General features: G+C 37.7%; 2 protein-coding genes and 1 pseudogene across 2 annotated transcripts; 2 read left to right on the forward strand and 1 right to left on the reverse strand.

Annotated features, from left to right (window-relative positions):
* Window positions 1-32: 32 nt before the first annotated feature.
* LOC148912026 (uncharacterized) lies at window positions 33-7,419 on the forward strand (annotated as a pseudogene).
* Window positions 2,748-6,811, forward strand: LOC148912027 (uncharacterized). The gene is made up of 2 exons (XM_089028320.1): window positions 2,748-5,510; window positions 5,618-6,811. The coding sequence occupies exons 1-2, from the start codon at window positions 2,748-2,750 to the stop codon at window positions 6,809-6,811; spliced, it is 3,957 nt and encodes a 1,318-aa protein (XP_088884446.1).
* A 117-nt stretch (window positions 7,420-7,536) lies between the features above and the next one.
* LOC116304760 (uncharacterized) lies at window positions 7,537-8,178 on the reverse strand. The gene has a single exon (XM_031714539.2). It carries the CDS (start codon window positions 8,176-8,178, stop codon window positions 7,537-7,539), a length of 642 nt encoding a protein of 213 aa, XP_031570399.1.
* Window positions 8,179-17,818: the final 9,640 nt, after the last annotated feature.

A 17,818-nucleotide genomic window follows, 5' to 3' on the forward strand; every position in this document is an offset into this window, starting at 1 on the left:
CGTCCGATCTGGGAAATTGATCTGCATTCCCGATATCTGAATACGCTAAAAAGTTAGATGCAAAGGTCAAAAGGCGATATTTAGATAAAACATCAACGATTGGAATCGACCCTATTTTGATTGAAGGGAAACGCTTCAACCCGGATTTCCTTCCCCCAGTTGAATCAACTGATCTCCTTTGCTACTTGGTTTTGGAAACCAGTTTCTACACGCAGCAGCAGTTTAAAGCTTTTCGAAGCCTTGAAGCCTACAACCAAATGGTATCTGGGTTTATTACGAGTGTCAAGGCCATGTAATTGCAAACAAGTTCCTTGTTTTAGCGAAGGTGCGCCATTCTCAGCCCATGAACGATGCTCTGTCACCAATTTGGATAATCACCGAGAAGGAAGGCACAATCAACTGCGCTCATTGCTTGGGTTGCAAGGCAGGATTGGCTGAGGCTTGCTCGCACATTGCAAGTGTTTTATTTTACCTCGAGGCTTGGACCAAAATCAATGGCAAACTGTCCTGTGCACAAATGAAATGCTTGTGGATTTTACCAAGTTTTGCTCAATCCCCACAGTAATGGATTTATATGAGAAGCAGTATTTAGATTTGCCCTATCTTGAGCTTCTAAAAGTTTGCCAAACGTCTAATGTTGACATTTCAAAACAGCAAATTGATCAAGTTGAAAAAGATACAATTACACAATCGAGTGGAACTAACTTTTTAAAGCACAGGGCAGCGAGGATTGGGGCATCCCAGAGCAAGGCTGCAGCTCACTCAGACCCTGCCTTGCCTTCACAGTCTCTGATACAGAGAATCTGTTATCCAGAATTAAACAAAATCACAACAAAGGCTGTCTAACATGGCTGCAAGCATGAAGCTACTGCCGTGCATCCTTTTGAGCAATGTATGCAAACGAAGCATCTGAACTTAAAAAAAAAAGAAATGCGGACTGTTTATAAATGAAGAGCAAACATGGATGCATGCCACACCAGACTTTCTTTCCTCATGTGACTGTTGTGGTGAAGGGTGTGGTGAGATCAAGTGCCCCCTCTGAATTGACAACTGTGGTTTTGACTGTTATGTTTTGAAGCCCTCGTCTTGTTTAAAAAAGAATGCTGCTGGACAATTTATACTGCCCAAAGAGCATGAATATTACTACCAAGTCCAGCAGCAGCTCTTTACAACAAAACTTCAGTTCTGTGACTTTGTTGTATGTGCGATTGGTGCTGATGGTAATATCGTACTTGTAACTCAGCGTATCAATCCAGATATTGACCGCTGCAAGAGAGTAATGCCGAAACTACAGACATTTTGGAGGATGTGTGTTTTGCCAGAGGTACTAGGTAGGTGGTATACAAGACAAGACAATCTGAGGGCAAGCACAACACAGAAAGTTGACTCCTTGTGTTATTGCAGAAAGGAGACAGCTGAGGCTACATTCAAGTGCTGTAACCCAGTGTGTGATATTGGCAAATTCCACCTTTCTTGTTTAGGTATCACCTCAGTCCCTAAGACCTGGTACTGTCCAAACTGCAGGACTTTGCCAGAGTTCAAACGAGGTGGCACAAAGAAGCAAGCATCAAACAGTGCCAGCGAAGCTCAGAAGTTAAGTTCTATTTGTGTGTGCAACACTGCACATCAGAGAAATGACAAATTAGTTAAATGTTCGAATGTGGACTGTGGCAATGGCAAGTTTTTTCACTTGTCATGTCTCAACCGAAAAAGAATGCCAAATAACAGCAAAAATTGGGTGTGTTCTGTGTGCTTCATAACACCCTCATTGCATAATGTAACAAATGCAAAGCCCACAGTAACAAGTAATAATGCAAAGCCCACAGTAACAAGTAATAATGCTAAGCCCACAGTAACAAGTACTAATGCTAAGCCCACAGTAACAAGTACTAATGCTAAGCCCACAGTAACAAGTACTAATGCTAAGCCCACAGTAACAAGTACTAATGCTAAGCCCACAGTAACAAGTACAAATGCTAAGCCCACAGTAACAAGTACTAATGCTAAGCCCACAGTAACAAGTACTAATGCTAAGCCCACAGTAACAAGTACTAATGCTAAGCCCACAGTAACAAGTACTAATGCTAAGCCCACATGTACAGTCGGATCTCCCACTGAACAGGTGCAATATCAGGTGCAGTTCTATCGAACTATCCAAAGTCACATGCCCTTTCACAAACAAGGGACAAGTATGGTTCTGAAGGAAAACTGGGACCTTATGAATATGGACGTATAGCTTCCCCAGATAAATGGCTGGACTGTGTAGTCATACATGAAGCACACATTCTTCTAAGGGAAAAAACTACCAGCATACAAGGGTTTCAAAGGCCTACTTTAGGTTCAGTTAGACAATTTGATATAATGACTGGACCTTTTATTCAAATAATTCATATAAATAAAAACCACTGGGTGTGCTTTAGTACTGTACATAGTCGCCCTGGTTATGTAAATGTCTATGACAGCTTTTCATCTCCAATTACTCATGAATTACTAGAGCTAGCTATGGACTTAAAAGGTCCATCCTTTAAAGGAATTTGCAGCGTGTCAGTTCAGCAACAGCAAAATGGAAATGACTGTGGTGTGTTCGCAATTGATTCTACCTCGCATTTGCATACAATCGAAGGTCACGTGAGATAGCAAGCATTGAGTATCCGAGCTCAGTGCGAGTTTGACGTCCGAGCGAACAGTCGGTAAATGAGAACTCACGTTGAGTTTAATACCAATTATTAGAATTTTACTCTACAAAGATGGACAATACGGCCAAATCAACACTTCCGAAACCTCCAGAAGATGTGCATCTAGAATCTGACGTGGAAGGGGACGACCTGAACGAGCCTAAGAATCCTGTGGCCCACACAAGTATACAAGAAAGGACCTCCTCGAAGTCCAGCCACCAAAATACCACAGAGGGCAGTAGTTCTGAGATAAAACTACTAACATCAGCCATTCTAAACTTAACTAAACATCTTACACAGAAAGAAGAGGCCCCTTCCGTGAAGGGAAAAGGGAAAGGTCCGGCTAAACGACAATCTACAGATGCCGAGAATCTTCCCGCCAAAAAATCTCACCATGACGGCCATCGCTCCACGAGCGAAGGCAAATCATCCTCAGAAATTACAGGGGATGACAGCGACACAAATGAGCTCCTTAATGAGCTCTTGAAGCCAGGGCTGTCAGATGGCGAAAACGATTCAGATGACTCACTCGACGACACGCTCTCAGAGCTACAAAAAGAGTATGAGTCGGACGACCTTGTCGGGGCTAAGCTTCAAAACAAACAGCTAGCCAAACTAGTCGATAAAATGTTCAGGCATTGTATACCTGACAAGGGCCTGAAAGACAAAATTGACCGTCAAGAGAGGCCAGAAAACTGCCAGAATGTTAAACCTACACGGGTGAACCAAGGCATCTGGCGTAAACTTGGTGAGTATACCAAGAAGAGAGATCTTCAGATGTATAAGATACAACAGGCCTTAGTAAAGGGGATAATACCAGTCGCACGCATGACTGACCTGTCCATGACAGGACGTGTGGACAAAGAACAGCTGCAGGACATGAAGAAAATGGGCCTTGAGGCTTTATCACTATTAACTCATGTCAATTATGAAATAAACATGCTGCGAAAACAACTAATGAAAACAGACATAGGAAAAGACTATGCAGTCCTATGCTCTCCTCAGGTCCCTTTCTCAGATATGCTCTTTGGTGATGATCTCCAGAAACAGCTCAAAGATATAGGAGATGAAAATAAAATTGGAGCTAAATTCCAGACCAAAGGGCAACAGAACAACAACAGTGGTGGATCCTACAAATACTCTCAGAGGGGTTCAAAAAACTTCAGAGGCCAAGGCTACAGCTCCTTGGAGGAGGAAAGAAGCTCAGAAGGGCTCCAAAACACCACAACAACAATCCAAATAAACCTGAAATCACACCCAATTAGCTATGATGAGCTGGTAAGTGCCACAAATTTTAAGGCAGGCAACATAACTAAATTTGTTGATAATTGGAGGCAAATCACCTCTGATATTAACATCCTTGAGATCATTACTAGCTATCATATAGCCTTTGACACTATTCCCTGTCAAACTGCAACACCTTTTGTTCAGTTTTCCAAGGGTGAAGAACAAATTATTGCCACAGAAATTGATAAACTCTTCAAAAAACAGGTTATTGAGAAAACGTCTCATTGTAAGGATGAATTCATCTCAACAATCTTTACAAGACCAAAGAAGGATGGATCTCACAGACTCATCCTAAATCTAAAAAAGCTCAATGAGCATGTTACCTACCATCATGTCAAGATGGAATCCTTACAATCTGCTACCCAGTTATTAAGACAAGGGTCTTGGATGGCAGTACTTGATCTCAAGGATGCATATTATTCAGTATCTGCAGCCCAGAAACATAGAAAGTTCCTCAGATTTGTGTTCAGAAACTCAGTTTATGAGTTCACCTGTCTGCTCAATGGGTTATCAAGTGCACCAAGAGTGTTCACTAAATCAATGAAACCAGTTTATGCATCACTTAGATCAAAAGGTAACCAGTTAGTAGGGTACATTGATGATATCCTGCTACTTGCTGACTCATCTGAGGTACTCAAAACACAAATAAGAGAGACAATGTGCTTGCTCACATCCCTGGGCTTCACTGTTCATGATACTAAGTCAGTAACAAATCCTACCCAAGAGGTTCAATTTTTGGGTTTTATCATAAATTCAATCAACATGCAAGTCTCCATGGTCCCAGAAAAAGCAAAGAAAATTAAAATTGCATGCAAAGCTCTGTTGAGTCATAAGGGGCGTGTACCCATAAGAGAGGTTGCCTCAGTAGTGGGACTTATGGTGGCTTCCTTCCCAGGTGTCTATTATGGACCTTTATTCTACAGATCCCTAGAGAATGACAAGACGATTGCCTTAAAGTCTAATGGCTGGAACCTAGATGGTGATATGACCATCTCACCCCTTGCCAGGGACGATTTGAGATGGTGGATTTCAGATATTGACCACTGTCCCAATCCTGTAGTCTTACAGCCACCTACCATAACTCTCAAAACTGATAGTTCCCTAAAGGGATGGGGTGGCATAATTGAGGGTTCTAAGTTATTAGCAAGGGGCAGATGGTCAGCTGAAGAAGCAAACCATCACATTAATTACCTAGAAATAAAAGCAATCTTTCTGTCACTCAAAGCACTCTGTGGACACCTGCAGGCAAAGGCCATTAAAATACTGTGTGACAATACTACAGCAGTATCATACCTTCAGCATATGGGAGGTACACATTCCCTTCAGTGCAATGAAATTACAAGGGAAATTATTCTTTGGTGTAGAGAAAGAGAATTAACATTATCCATATCCCATTTGCCAGGCAAACTCAACATAGAGGCGGACAGAGCTAGCCGAGATTTCCATAGCAATACCGAATGGTCTCTTGACTTAGTTTGCTTTCAGAGCCTGGCAGCTAAGTGGGGAATGCCTGAAGTGGATATGTTTGCTTCCAGATTGAATTATAAGGTTGAAAAATATATTGCCTGGAAGCCTGACCCAGGGGCAATAGCCATTGATGCCTTTACTGTTGACTGGGCAAAATATCAACTGATATATTGTTTTCCCCCTTTTAGCCTGATAGGGAAAGTCCTTCAGTACATACATGTACAACTAAGCAAAGTTATGGCAATCTTGGTGGTCCCACAGTGGGAAACACAGTTCTGGTACTCACGCTTACTTCAAATGATGCAGGATCAGCCTGTCAAGATAAACAACCACAGCCAAACATTAACACTACCTTACAGCCCAAAGGAAGTGCACCCTCTGTATCCGAAACTAAAACTCATTGGCTGTCTTGTGTCAAGTCTGCCTTGACCAGCCAAGGAGTATTTGGTGAACCTCTTGACATTATATTGAAATCATGGAGAGAGGGAACTCATAAACAATACCAGACTTACATTTCATCTTGGGTTCAGTTCTGCAAAGATAACAATGTTAACCAGTTACACCCTGAACTACAACAGGTCCTAGACTTCCTGACTCAGCTCTCTAAGAGGATGAGCTACAGTGCTGTAGGAACAGCAAGAAGTGCACTCTCCACCTTCATTACAGTAGATGGTGTGAAAGTAGGAAGCCACCCTGTAGTCTCCAGGTTCACGTCAGGTTTGTTCAATATAAAACCTGCATTACCGAGATACTTAGAGACCTGGGACCCACAACAAGTACTCACCTTTTTAAAGGATTTTCCAGTTGTTGAAGATTTATCTCTAAAGCTCCTAACATTGAAAACGGTAATGATAATGGCACTAATATCTGCTCAGAGAACTCAAACACTACAAAAGTTATCTCTTGATAGCATGACAGTAAAGCCTGATGAATACTCTTTCAGAATCACCTCATGCCTTAAACAGACAAGTGCAAGAGGTGGAAAGAACCGCCATCTGCATCCCATCGTATTTAAACGTTACAGTTCAGACAAAAGACTTTGTATTGTGACTCTGCTAAATGCATATATCACAAGAACAGCTGCCATTCGTAAGAATACCAGACAACTTCTGATTTGTCATGCAGAGCCTCATGGCCCAGCATCTAAAGACACTATATCTAGATGGTTAAAACAGACAATGAAGGCAGCTGGCATAAACACTGATATCTTTAAAAGCCACAGCACAAGATCAGCATCTACTTCAGCAGCTAAAGCAGCAGATGTCCCCATTCAGGACATAATGACCACTGCTGGGTGGAGATCAGACTCAGTGTTTGCAAAGTTTTATGACAGACCAATCTATAGAGAGAACAAATTTGCTGAAGCAGTTTTAACCAAGTAATTGACTTTATTATTCTCTGAGATTCAGTCTAGATTTAGTATATCATACTCTAGCTTTCTAGGCTTTGGGCTATGACCTATGTATGTTCTAGTGGAACAAAAAATACAATTTATACATGTTGCTGCTTGGGCTATGTGTGGTTGATTTTGGGAGCCTTTGAGCTTTAAAATCTCACGTGACCTTCGATTGTATGCAAATGCGAGGTAGAATTGAAAAATTAAACGAGACTTACCTAAGTCGAAGTTGGATTGAGATTCTACCGTAGCATTTGCAGGAATGAGGTCACATCCCACCCAAGCCCTATGCTGTTGCCCATGATACTCTACACATAGAATATTTATTTTCAAAGTCCCCCAAAATCGCTTTAAAGACTGAGCTCGGATACTCAATGCTTGCTATCTCACGTGACCTCCTCATTCCTGCAAATGCTACGGTAGAATCTCAATCCAACTTCGACTTAGGTAAGTCTCGTTTAATTTTTCAATTTTGCAACAAGTATTGTTTATGGGCAAAATCCGTCTAATCAAAGTTATATTGTTTATCAGATGCGTCCACACCTGTTGCAATACATTATGGGCAGAGAAATTACTCCTTCCCCTACCACTTGAACTTCTTATGTACAGATTGTTTGAAACAATTAAACATATACAGTATTGTTTTAATTAATAAATTCAATTTCAAATTTCCCTCACACACAGTGAAATAACATCCAGTGATAGACACATTTATATTAATAATTTCTGAGCAACAACTCTGAGATTGCTGGATCTTAAATAAAATGGTACAATGCCTGTAGATAAGTTTGTCAGTGCAGCAGTAACTGTTATGATTCTGTCTATCATTGGTTTCTTAGCGACTTGGGAGTCATTGGGGTCACTTTGGAGGAAGTCGATAGGCAAAATACCAGACACAATTGTATATTTCCTCCTGAGTAGCCCAATTACTCTTTCTACGTGAATCCTGACATTAGCAATGCCACGGGTACGCTCAACATCAATGGGGTCTAGCTGATCCTTTCCTTTAGTGAAGGCTGGAATGGCAAGTTCAGCTCTGTGAACTGTAAGGCTTTCCTGAATTGTGAAGTCACGGTCAGCCATCACTAAATCTCCAGGCAAAAGGTTTTTCAGTATTCCACAATGGTCTGTTATAAACTTATCGGAAGTTCTTCCACCCCACACGTGCAACACAAATGAAATACTTCCCTGAGGTGTAATGCCAATTAGGATTTTAACAGTGTTGTGACTTTTATAATTAGAATAAGTCTGTGCTCGCACCATGAGGTTTGAAGGCCTCATAATAAAAACCTCAAAACAGTCAATGATGACTGTTGTCTTATTTCCAAATGAGAATTGGAAACATTCTGGCATAGCCACAAATCATCCTGCTCTGGCCACATAATTAATGGAGATAGTCGGACATCAAGAAAAATCATCCATGCTAAAAATAGCCTTGACACGGTTGGCAAGGAAACACCAAATCGATATGCTAAATCTTGCATTGGCATGTTCCACTTTAATTTAATGAGTTTCTGAATCAACTCTTGGAACTTCAACAGGGTTGGAGATTTCCTCGTAACAAATGTAGAAACATTTCAAAACACTGTCTGTAAAACATCATATCCTGGCAATCCTGTGTAGAACCGGACCTTGTCATCGTTCACGAAATAACTTTCTTCGAGGGGAGGCTTTACGATCGGGTCGTGAAATAAATAATCAAACTCATCTGTTTGTGTTGCTGTTCCTGTTCCAGGTTCTGTCATAGAAGGATCATTTTCGAACTCTACGTCGATTATCTTCTCTCCAGGCTCATTCAACTTTTGCCTTTGATTCTGTCTTGTTTGGCTTCCTCTTTGCGCTGTAACTCATGTTCAGCAGCACGTTTCAGCTCACGTTCTCTAGTCCTCTCGTCTCGTTTTGCCGCTGCTTCTAAACCAGCTTGTAATTTTTTGATTGGATCAAAATTATTGTAGCCTAAGTTTTGTGTAGGAACCCAGTCAGGATCAAACTTATCTCAGAGTTTCGCGGCTCTTCCCGAGACGAAATGCTTGGCACAGACACAACCGTGCACGAGAATGGCGTCCGTCAGATCTTTTCTACTGATCGCAGAAATCCACCTTTTTCGCCTCTCCTCTGACAGTTTTTTCACTTCTTCACCTTGGCTTATGATTACTGAGGGTATTCTGGCCATGTGGACCCGTTTATCGCATACACTTTTGGTGCCACAGCCGAAAATCTCGCACAAAACCATATTCTCACTACCACTTCTCTCGTATTTGTTTACATCTGAGGTGCGCCAACATGGCCGCCAATCTTAACCTGGTCACGTGACTGAAAACGATCTATAAGCCCACCTTCGAGTGGGTTTAATTTATTCCAAAAATTGGAAATTAAGGTCTCATAAAACACTTGCTGTTTCCATGGCAACAATGCATTTGGTGACCAAATTGTTGTTGTTTTTGTGAATCCCATGAAAAGGCCTACTCGAACACCAAATTTCAAGGGTAGTCAAAAAGTTTCATTTCCCACTTTGCTTGAGTCTTACACAAATTTAAGCTCATTTTTATAATCATGTACTTGGTCGAAAATCTCAATAAACAGTTGAATATTTGGTGTAATTTTAAAACTCATTCAATATTTAGATAAATTATATGTAGAAAGATATAAAATTATTAAATGAAATACAAAATGAAAGTACTCTTACCATAATAACAAAACAGGTACCCTTTTTTCACACGTTGGTCAATCTAGTTCGTTGCTTGTTTGCCAGTAATTCTAGGAATGTTATTTAGCTTTAAACTTTGTCAAAAAGTGCTTTTTCAAATGATTATTTCATATCATGCATGAACTACGAATACTCTTACCATAAGAACAAAACAAGTACTTTTTTCGCTTGTTTGTCATGCTAGTTTGTTGCTTGTTTTGCGGTAATGTTGTATCTATGTTATCTACACTAAATGAAACCAAATAGAAAATGTCCTAACCACTATCTTCACACTGTGGCGAATTATTTTTTTCCACGATTTCTTCAATAATTTTTTGTTTTGTTTTTACGATATTTCCAAAAAAATGACATTTAAAAAGCTCGTTAAAAAATTAAAAGTCATCATTTTCCAAGTGACGTGTGATTTCAAAGCTTGACCAATCAGGAACGCTAGGTACACCGGGCGGACGACACTTTTAGCATTACACACAGGGTTCCGATGCGATGACCACGAGTTACATAGTTTACCATATTCTATGCCTATGGTGCTCTGCTCGCGCAGGAGCTCCCCTAAAAATTTGACTGGGAGAATGCATTAACCACCTTTCGCCAGATCTCCTAATTGCAGGAAATATGTGCTTTTACTTTTGAATACTGATACCTCAAATGCAAATTTAAACACAAAGACATTCTTAACCAAAGTTGGAATTATTCAACACTCAAGCAAAAATCCATTTGAAACTAGAAGACCCTTTCATCAAGGTTTCACGAGTAAAAAGGAACTTAATTAAGATCTTTGAAGAAATGAGGAAATAACATTGTTAAAGCCAGATGAAAAATCCAGTGCAAACACCAAAAACATTCTGCAAAAGAAACTGCAAGAATGGAGTTTCAACACAAATCATGAAAAGAAGTATTTGCAGCTAAGAAAATATCTACAATATATATAATAGGAGGACAAGCCACTTTTTGTGATGCTCTTCACTTTAAGAAATGTTTGAAATAGAAAAAGGCTTACTGATAAATTGAACTGATAGTTTTCCAAGAGGCATTCTTGGCTGAGCAACAAGTTTACCATCTTGAAATGGGTTTCATCCTCCCAACTGCACTCGTAGTTGCAGTAATCTTTCCATTTTATGAGATATTCAGTCTATTAAAACATAAATGAATATGATGAGGTTTTTAGAAGCAGATTTTTAAGATAAGAGAGTAAAAGAAAGACTAACTTGAGCTTGAAGCATACATTTGATCATATAGAAACTATGCATTAATCGAATATTCAAATGACAAAATTTCCTTACATTTTCTTTCCTACATCGCCTTGAAACAACCCTCTCCACTTCGAAATATCTTTTAGATGTTTTGGTTTGCTTTAATCTCGACCGGCTCAAGGAAGTCGCTGAAATTGTGAAAAGCATTGCAATAGCCAGCAAAATGATGCATTCAAGATTCCATTTTGAATTTGTCTCTAAGCACCTTTTGCGTCCGCGGTCAACTCACCGCTGATTGGCACAAGTGTCAAAGATTTCTCGCCATGTGGTTCAAAAAAACTCCATTACATTACCGATGGGCCTTAATAGCAGTTAGTACCCATGCTCGCATGGCCAAAACATCAAAATCATAAAATTTTTCGCACATTTTTGGCTTATGGCTTCGAATATAGTACGATGACACCTAACTTTTTTTTAATTTTTACATTTTGCATTAAAAGGATTAAATGGTATTCGAAGGCAAAACATGGTAATCTTGACTTTTTTTGAGGTGATGTATACAAGAAATTCATGGAGTACCCTTTTCGAATCTCCATGAAATAGCTCAACCCATGCCCAACCAACCCATGCCACATTGGGCCTAGAGCCTCTAATTCTAGCATTATATAATACAATATATAATATAATTTCTTTTTCTATTATATAAATATGTATTACATAATGCTAGAATTAGAGGCTCTAGGCCCAATATTATTGTATTTCAAATGAAACTTTTAGAATATGAAAAAATAGAAAGAAGAATTGCCAGAAAAAAAAGCAAGTTACACTCTCATGTAAATAAATATCAAAATCTTCAAGAACTATTATCTGAATTAAGACAAGTAAGCCCGTAGCACCATCTGTAACCACTATTTGTAATTATTTGTATTATTTGTTATGTGTAATCATGATTTATGTTTGTTAATAAATAAAATAATATTTTTTTTAAAAAAAAAGGTCAACCCATGCCCTCCCAATGGAACAAATTTATGAAAAGTATAGCATGAAGAGTATTTGGCTGGAATCATAAAGCAAATGCTTAAAATTCATATACACTTTGTCGCAACAGTTTTTTTCTGGAAATTTAATGTTCTATTTTTTAGCTCAAATAGGGCAAAAATTGGCCTAATACCATCCCCCTGTCCCCTCCCCCCACAGTTTCAAAATGAGCATGGTGACCCCTGTTTTTTATTGCATTTTTGACTTTTATATATGTTAGTCTTTAAGTAGAAAAAGTTTTTAAAAATTCTATCGAAGGGAAGTGTGAGCACCGAACTACCTTAAATGATAGTACAAGGATTGATTCTCTGGCTAGCGGCACAACCAATTAAATTCTATGACCAAATTGAGATTGTAGAATAGTCAGATACTGTATGGGGGGATTCTTGCAGGCCCTTCCCTCTCCCTTTCCCTCCCCCTCTCCCTCCGAATCCCAATGCCACGATTATTGAGGGCCGATACAAAGGCTATATGTATAACTTACAAGGCTTATTTAAATATTTACATCGTAACTGGGTCACACAAATAATGTGTCTAACAGTCATTAATGTACTTAAGGTTTCCAAAATGTTTATTAGTGTAATTCTACGCTATATTGACCTAAAATCGCACTGAATTGCACTATTTGTCATTTTCTGCACAATCTTGGAAACAATAGCTATAGTAATAACATACATGAAAAAAATTACTTAATTCTGATTGGCTTAGAGTAGTGCTGTTCAAACATAACACAGTACAAAAAACAAAAACAGAAATGAAAAAAACTATGAGTAAAACTATTAAACATGATGTGGTAAGTATTTACACAAAATTTTGGTCTACGAGATCCAAAGACTGACCCGCAAAGTTTCTAGTCTCCCCCACAGCCGCTTTCAGTGTCGTCATGCAACGCTTTCTTCCCTGACTAGCGGCTGCTTACCTGAGCACAACATTCCTTTCCTATGAACTAACCAATCACGGCTTAGTTCTCGAAAACCAGGAACCATTCGCGCCATATGGAAAACAAGATGCGTCGTTAGAGAAAGGCTTCGAGATAGCAGCTAAGAAATTTCGCATCAAACAGTTTATGATCACCAGAAAGACACTATACGAAAGATTTTACAAGAAAAACAAGATTTCTTTGAAAATCTGCCTACTGGATATGGGAAATCCTTCAAAAGAATAAAATATTGGCGCTCTAGAGCATAGCCCAGTAATTTCTTTTGAGACAAGCTAGAGGAATTTTTTAATAACAGGAGTTCGAAGTTCTTGACATTTCATATAAATTGCTAACGCGATGTTAGAAGGTTGGCCATAAGATAACGCTTTAGCTAACGATTCGTGTTCACTTTGCACGACTTTTCTAACAGTGTGAACAAAACAAAACAACTTTTCTAACAGCATCAAATTGAGCTAATTCTCTCAGTATACGCGAAGTAAATACCAGAACTGTGAGCGTTACCCAGAAGTTTACAATGAATATCCGTGGAAGTCAACGGTGTGACAGTGTCAGATTTAAAAGCTATCTAGCCTTTTTGCGATTACACTGCATTCGTTGTTTAAAATAAGTGATCTGCGCAGCTCATCTTCTTCGTTTATTAAAAATACTGTCAGACTTTATGTTTGAATTCAATCTCTTAAATCTTGAGTCGTCTCGTTTAACTTCCATGAGTCTAAATTACGCTTTTTAAAAAAGTTTTCCAGTTTCTTTTTGCTTCTAATATTTTGGTACGAGCTCCTTAGCAAGTACAAACTCGAATTCACTATCGGCCGATAAAACAATGTCGATAGCTAAACTTATAAAAATATAAATCTTTTCTTTCATTTATGAACAAAGAAAACACTTAGTTCCGTCTCCAATAATTTGGGGGGGGGGGGTGGCATCAAACATTATTCAACAAGAACGAATTCAATTTTAATTTCCCAAAGATTTTCTCCAACTTCCACTCAAATGCTTCTTAGAATTATTTCTCTCGCGAATGTTTACAAGTTGTCAAATTCGAAACGTTTTGATTGGTTCTTGAAACACAATGACACTTATCTGATTGGTTGAACACAAACAATAGGAAAGGAATGTTGTGCTCGGGTAAGCAGCCGCTAGTCAGGGGAGAAAGCGTTGCGTGACGACACTGAAAGCGGCTGTGGGGGAGACTACAAAGTTTCCTGAACACGTTCAACTGAACTATCAGGTATAATTTGTTCAATACAACTCCAGTAGCTCGAAGTCTGCAAAGCCAGCCAATCCAAATCTCTTCATTTTATTAGTGATTCAGATTTGCTTTACAGTAAACAACTTTTTACGATAGGCATATAGCCACATTTTGGTATTAAGTAGGTAAAAAAACTCTCTAAATTACATATATTTGAAACCAAAAACGATTTGAAAACATTGTCACACCACGAATAAGGTCTATTGCCAGAAATTTCACAATTCTTGTCCATTGGCAATCATAGTTATCAATAAAAATCAAGATGTTTTTGGTAGGAATGAGCAGGAAACACAAATAAAACTCTGCAATTTAAGCAATTAAACTTCCTAACATATGCTAATTAGAATTCAGCACTTTTCCTCACTATTTCTTAAAGTTTCCACACTCTTCCGCACCATTTTCGTTTTTCGTAATCTATCAGATACTATGCTTATTGTAAATTTGGTGGATCATAATGGTTAGTGTTTAGCACTACCACCCGGCGTAGGTAATCGATGAAATCAATGATCGACGACAATCCAAGGCATTTGATGAAAATTGATACTGATTAATCAATTAGTATTGGAAATCAATGACCAATCAATGCCATGAACATCTGTGACCTTCTATCAAATCTAATAACAAAATATTACATTGATCAAAGGCTGAGGCAGATAACACAGCCGAGGTCTTGATAATTTATGATATTATGCGATAACAGAATTCAATAATTGCTTTATTATACATTTTGTATACTGGAAAAACATTACAATGAACATTAAATTATAGAGACAAGAATTATGAACGCCATGATGTCGCATGAAAAACGCAAAATTTTTAATTCAGAATGGAAATATTTCAAGAATTCTTCATAAAATATATGAAAATAAGTTAAAGATTCCTTGAATGATTGTTTTTGTACATAATTCTGGAAATAAATACACATAATAAATAAAAACAAAGCTACCACAGCGTAACTTTGAATGAACTTGACATGTTAAATGTATTATTTGTAGGAAAACCTACAGATAATACATTCATCATGTTGAGTTCACACGATCTCAGGAATTGGCTGAGGGCTCTCGACTAATCAGAGTTGAAATACTTAGTAAAATATATAATAACATGGATTATCGGGACACGGCTTAAAAACATGTGATTGGTTAATCCAATGTACTAACTAGTGTGGTTTTCCGCTGAATTTAGCGCGGGCGGTCAGTTCAAAATGGGGGAAGAGAAAGAATTCTTGTCAAGCGCTATTTTTTGTGGAAATCGAAGTTTTTTTACTAACATATCTGGATTAAATGCCGTAATTGATCAAGAAAACAAGTCAGATGAGTATCTTGATCTTATGTAAATGGTTAATTGTATTGTTTTTAGTCTTATTCAGCCAAAAACAAGTCATCAAAGTGTATGTATTTGAATAAAAAGACAGCGAAGAAATGCAATTATTGCGCCGTTATCCTAAGTCTTTTCCAAAGTTCTGACCTATAAATGCTGCTCGATTGTCAAGATAATAATGTAAATATAGTCGTGAGTGCTTTAAATTTGAAAACGTGTAATCAAAACTATAGATGAGCATGCTTTACTCCGATTATTATGTTAAATCTGTTCAACTGGGTTGCTGTAATTTCGATATCGTGTGTTAGATTCCTAGATAATTCTTCCTTTTAGGTTTTTCTTGGCGAAAAAACAACAACGTACAATGGGAATACTTATCATTCAACTAGTTTGAAAGCAGACGTGAACCTTTCATTGATAAAAGCATTTTTTCCTCAGAAAAATAATGATTTTTTCCTCAGAAAAATAATGATTTTTTCCAGGAAAAGGGTTTTTATTATTCTCAATATTAGCAATCAATCAAATGCCACTTCATTTGTGCTTTCATGGCAATCTTACTTTTTTCATTTAATTTTGATATTTCTACAATATCAATGAAGAAGTTTTTAATATTTATGTTAAGAAGATATGGGACAATCTCTAATGTAAAGTACTCAGTTTGATCTTCCTCGTATCTTCAGCCAGTTTAGCTAGGATGTTTTTTTTCTTTTGACTTTAAACATTTGAGTCGTGCACAGGAGAATATTAAAACAACTACAAACAAAAAAGTTAGCTTTTAAAACTGTTTCCACTTAATGTTAGTGCTGCATTTATAGTCAAGCAGAAGTTGTCAAGGTTCTGAGTTTTATCAAAAACCTGTTATAATCAGGTACTCCTCTAGATAAGCATTGGTGAAAATACATTAAGAATGTTTGGCTTTATCACATCTGTATTTAGTTTAGATATAATGAAATTCTTCATCAATTGTAATATTGACTAGAAAGCCCTTTCCATGTGGCATAATTTGCACTTGCTTTATTTTGGGTTCATCCAAAATGCTAATTCCCTCCCAGTGAAGTAATGTTTCATGTATATATCATATTCCTTGTTTTTGTTAGTTGATTCAATCACATGTTGTTGATTGTAAAGGTAAGTGATGTCAGCATTATATTCACTTTTTGTATCGCATCAGTCAACTTTTACAGCAATCTAGATAGTTTTAATCAGTAGTTTTGCCCTGTTTTTACCCACCCATATGGTGCACAAGGAGGTTCTTTTATATTTAGTACACCTATAGTGGCCTGTGTTGTTTGTTATAGATCAAAATAATTAGAGTACATTTTCTCCTTTCTGAGAATTGAGAATTATGATATTATCAAAGTTAAAAACCAAAGTAGATAGATTTTCCATCTACCAAGATACAATTTTTTTGAATAGAGTAAAGGAATATACCATACAGTACAGCCCAGATGTATGTCACGGTAAAGCGCGTGTAACACGCATGCACTCCGTTAACGGAGTACACTCATACTAGTTTAGTCCATCCATCCGCGTGTAGTCCACTCTAAAAACTCGGCAAAATTACACGCAGCCCAATAGCTCATTAACTTCAGTCTGATTCCCAAGGGATTCGTAATGTATGTGTTGATCGCTGAATAGGTGATAACACAGATGTTTTTCTTTTCCTACGTAAAATCATATTCTTTTAATGTTAAAGTTTGGGCTTCTCTAGCAACACTTAAATTTTCATAAAAATAATATTGAAAGAAAAAAAATCTTCAAGTGTAATTTGCCGTGGTATGCCCTGGTGCCAGTTCAATAATCAAACTGTTAACGTTCAGAATTTATTTTTAAAACGAGTGTTTGAATAGAAACTCGGAAAAAAACGTATTCATATAGAAATTTGAGCCAACCTGATTCTACTAATTAGTTATTTTTTAGTTTTGAAGATCTAAATCCTAGAATCGAAAAATACTCCTTCAAATTTACCCGGACTTAATTAGTTGCAATTCTCAAGTGCACAGAACTTCAGATGGCTACGTCCGACGCAAAATAAAAAAGTGATTCTTGGATGCTAAGATATGCATATAAATCATGAGAACTATCCGATAAACAATAAAGCAGTTGTTCTTTGGTCTCAATTTTCTAAATAAAGACAAATTTCTAAAATAAAATGGACAGGATAATCAAAATGCAGACTATTTCAGTTGCATTCCAGCGTGCACACAAAATACTTGACCTGACACATAGACGCCTGAAAGAATACAGAACTTTTTAAATATACGCGTTTCTTTAACATTTCTTCATTTGATCAAATATTAAGTTTTATTTTTTAGAGGTTTTCGTTTTCGAAGCAACAACTTTAAAAATCGTTTGAGTTTCTCTTATCCAGTTGAACAATACGTGTATATCTCTGATTTGAAATCGTTTGGATTAATCCAGTTGAACGGAATACACGCCTACGCGTGGAACATAAATGATATTCATACGGAATTTCTATGGTCTTTGTTATGAAACAAAGACTGTATAACAAAAGAATATTACACTCAAACGCGTGTAGTGCGTCCATG

This window comes from Actinia tenebrosa, unplaced genomic scaffold (genome assembly GCF_029948245.1).
Source record: "Actinia tenebrosa isolate PJP-AT-01 unplaced genomic scaffold, QUT_ActTen_1.0 PGA_scaffold12__29_contigs__length_12842862, whole genome shotgun sequence".
NCBI classification, from domain to species: domain Eukaryota; kingdom Metazoa; phylum Cnidaria; class Anthozoa; order Actiniaria; family Actiniidae; genus Actinia; species Actinia tenebrosa.

Coding starts and splice junctions, on each gene's coding strand:
- LOC148912027 (XM_089028320.1), top strand. CDS start 2,748: ATGGACAATACGGCCAAATCAACACTTCCGAAACCTCCAGAAGATGTG. Junction 5,511..5,617: donor CTTCCAGATTGAATTATAAG/GTTGAAAAATAT, acceptor TCCCCCTTTTAG/CCTGATAGGGAAAGTCCTTC.
- LOC116304760 (XM_031714539.2), bottom strand. CDS start 8,178: ATGCCAGAATGTTTCCAATTCTCATTTGGAAATAAGACAACAGTCATC.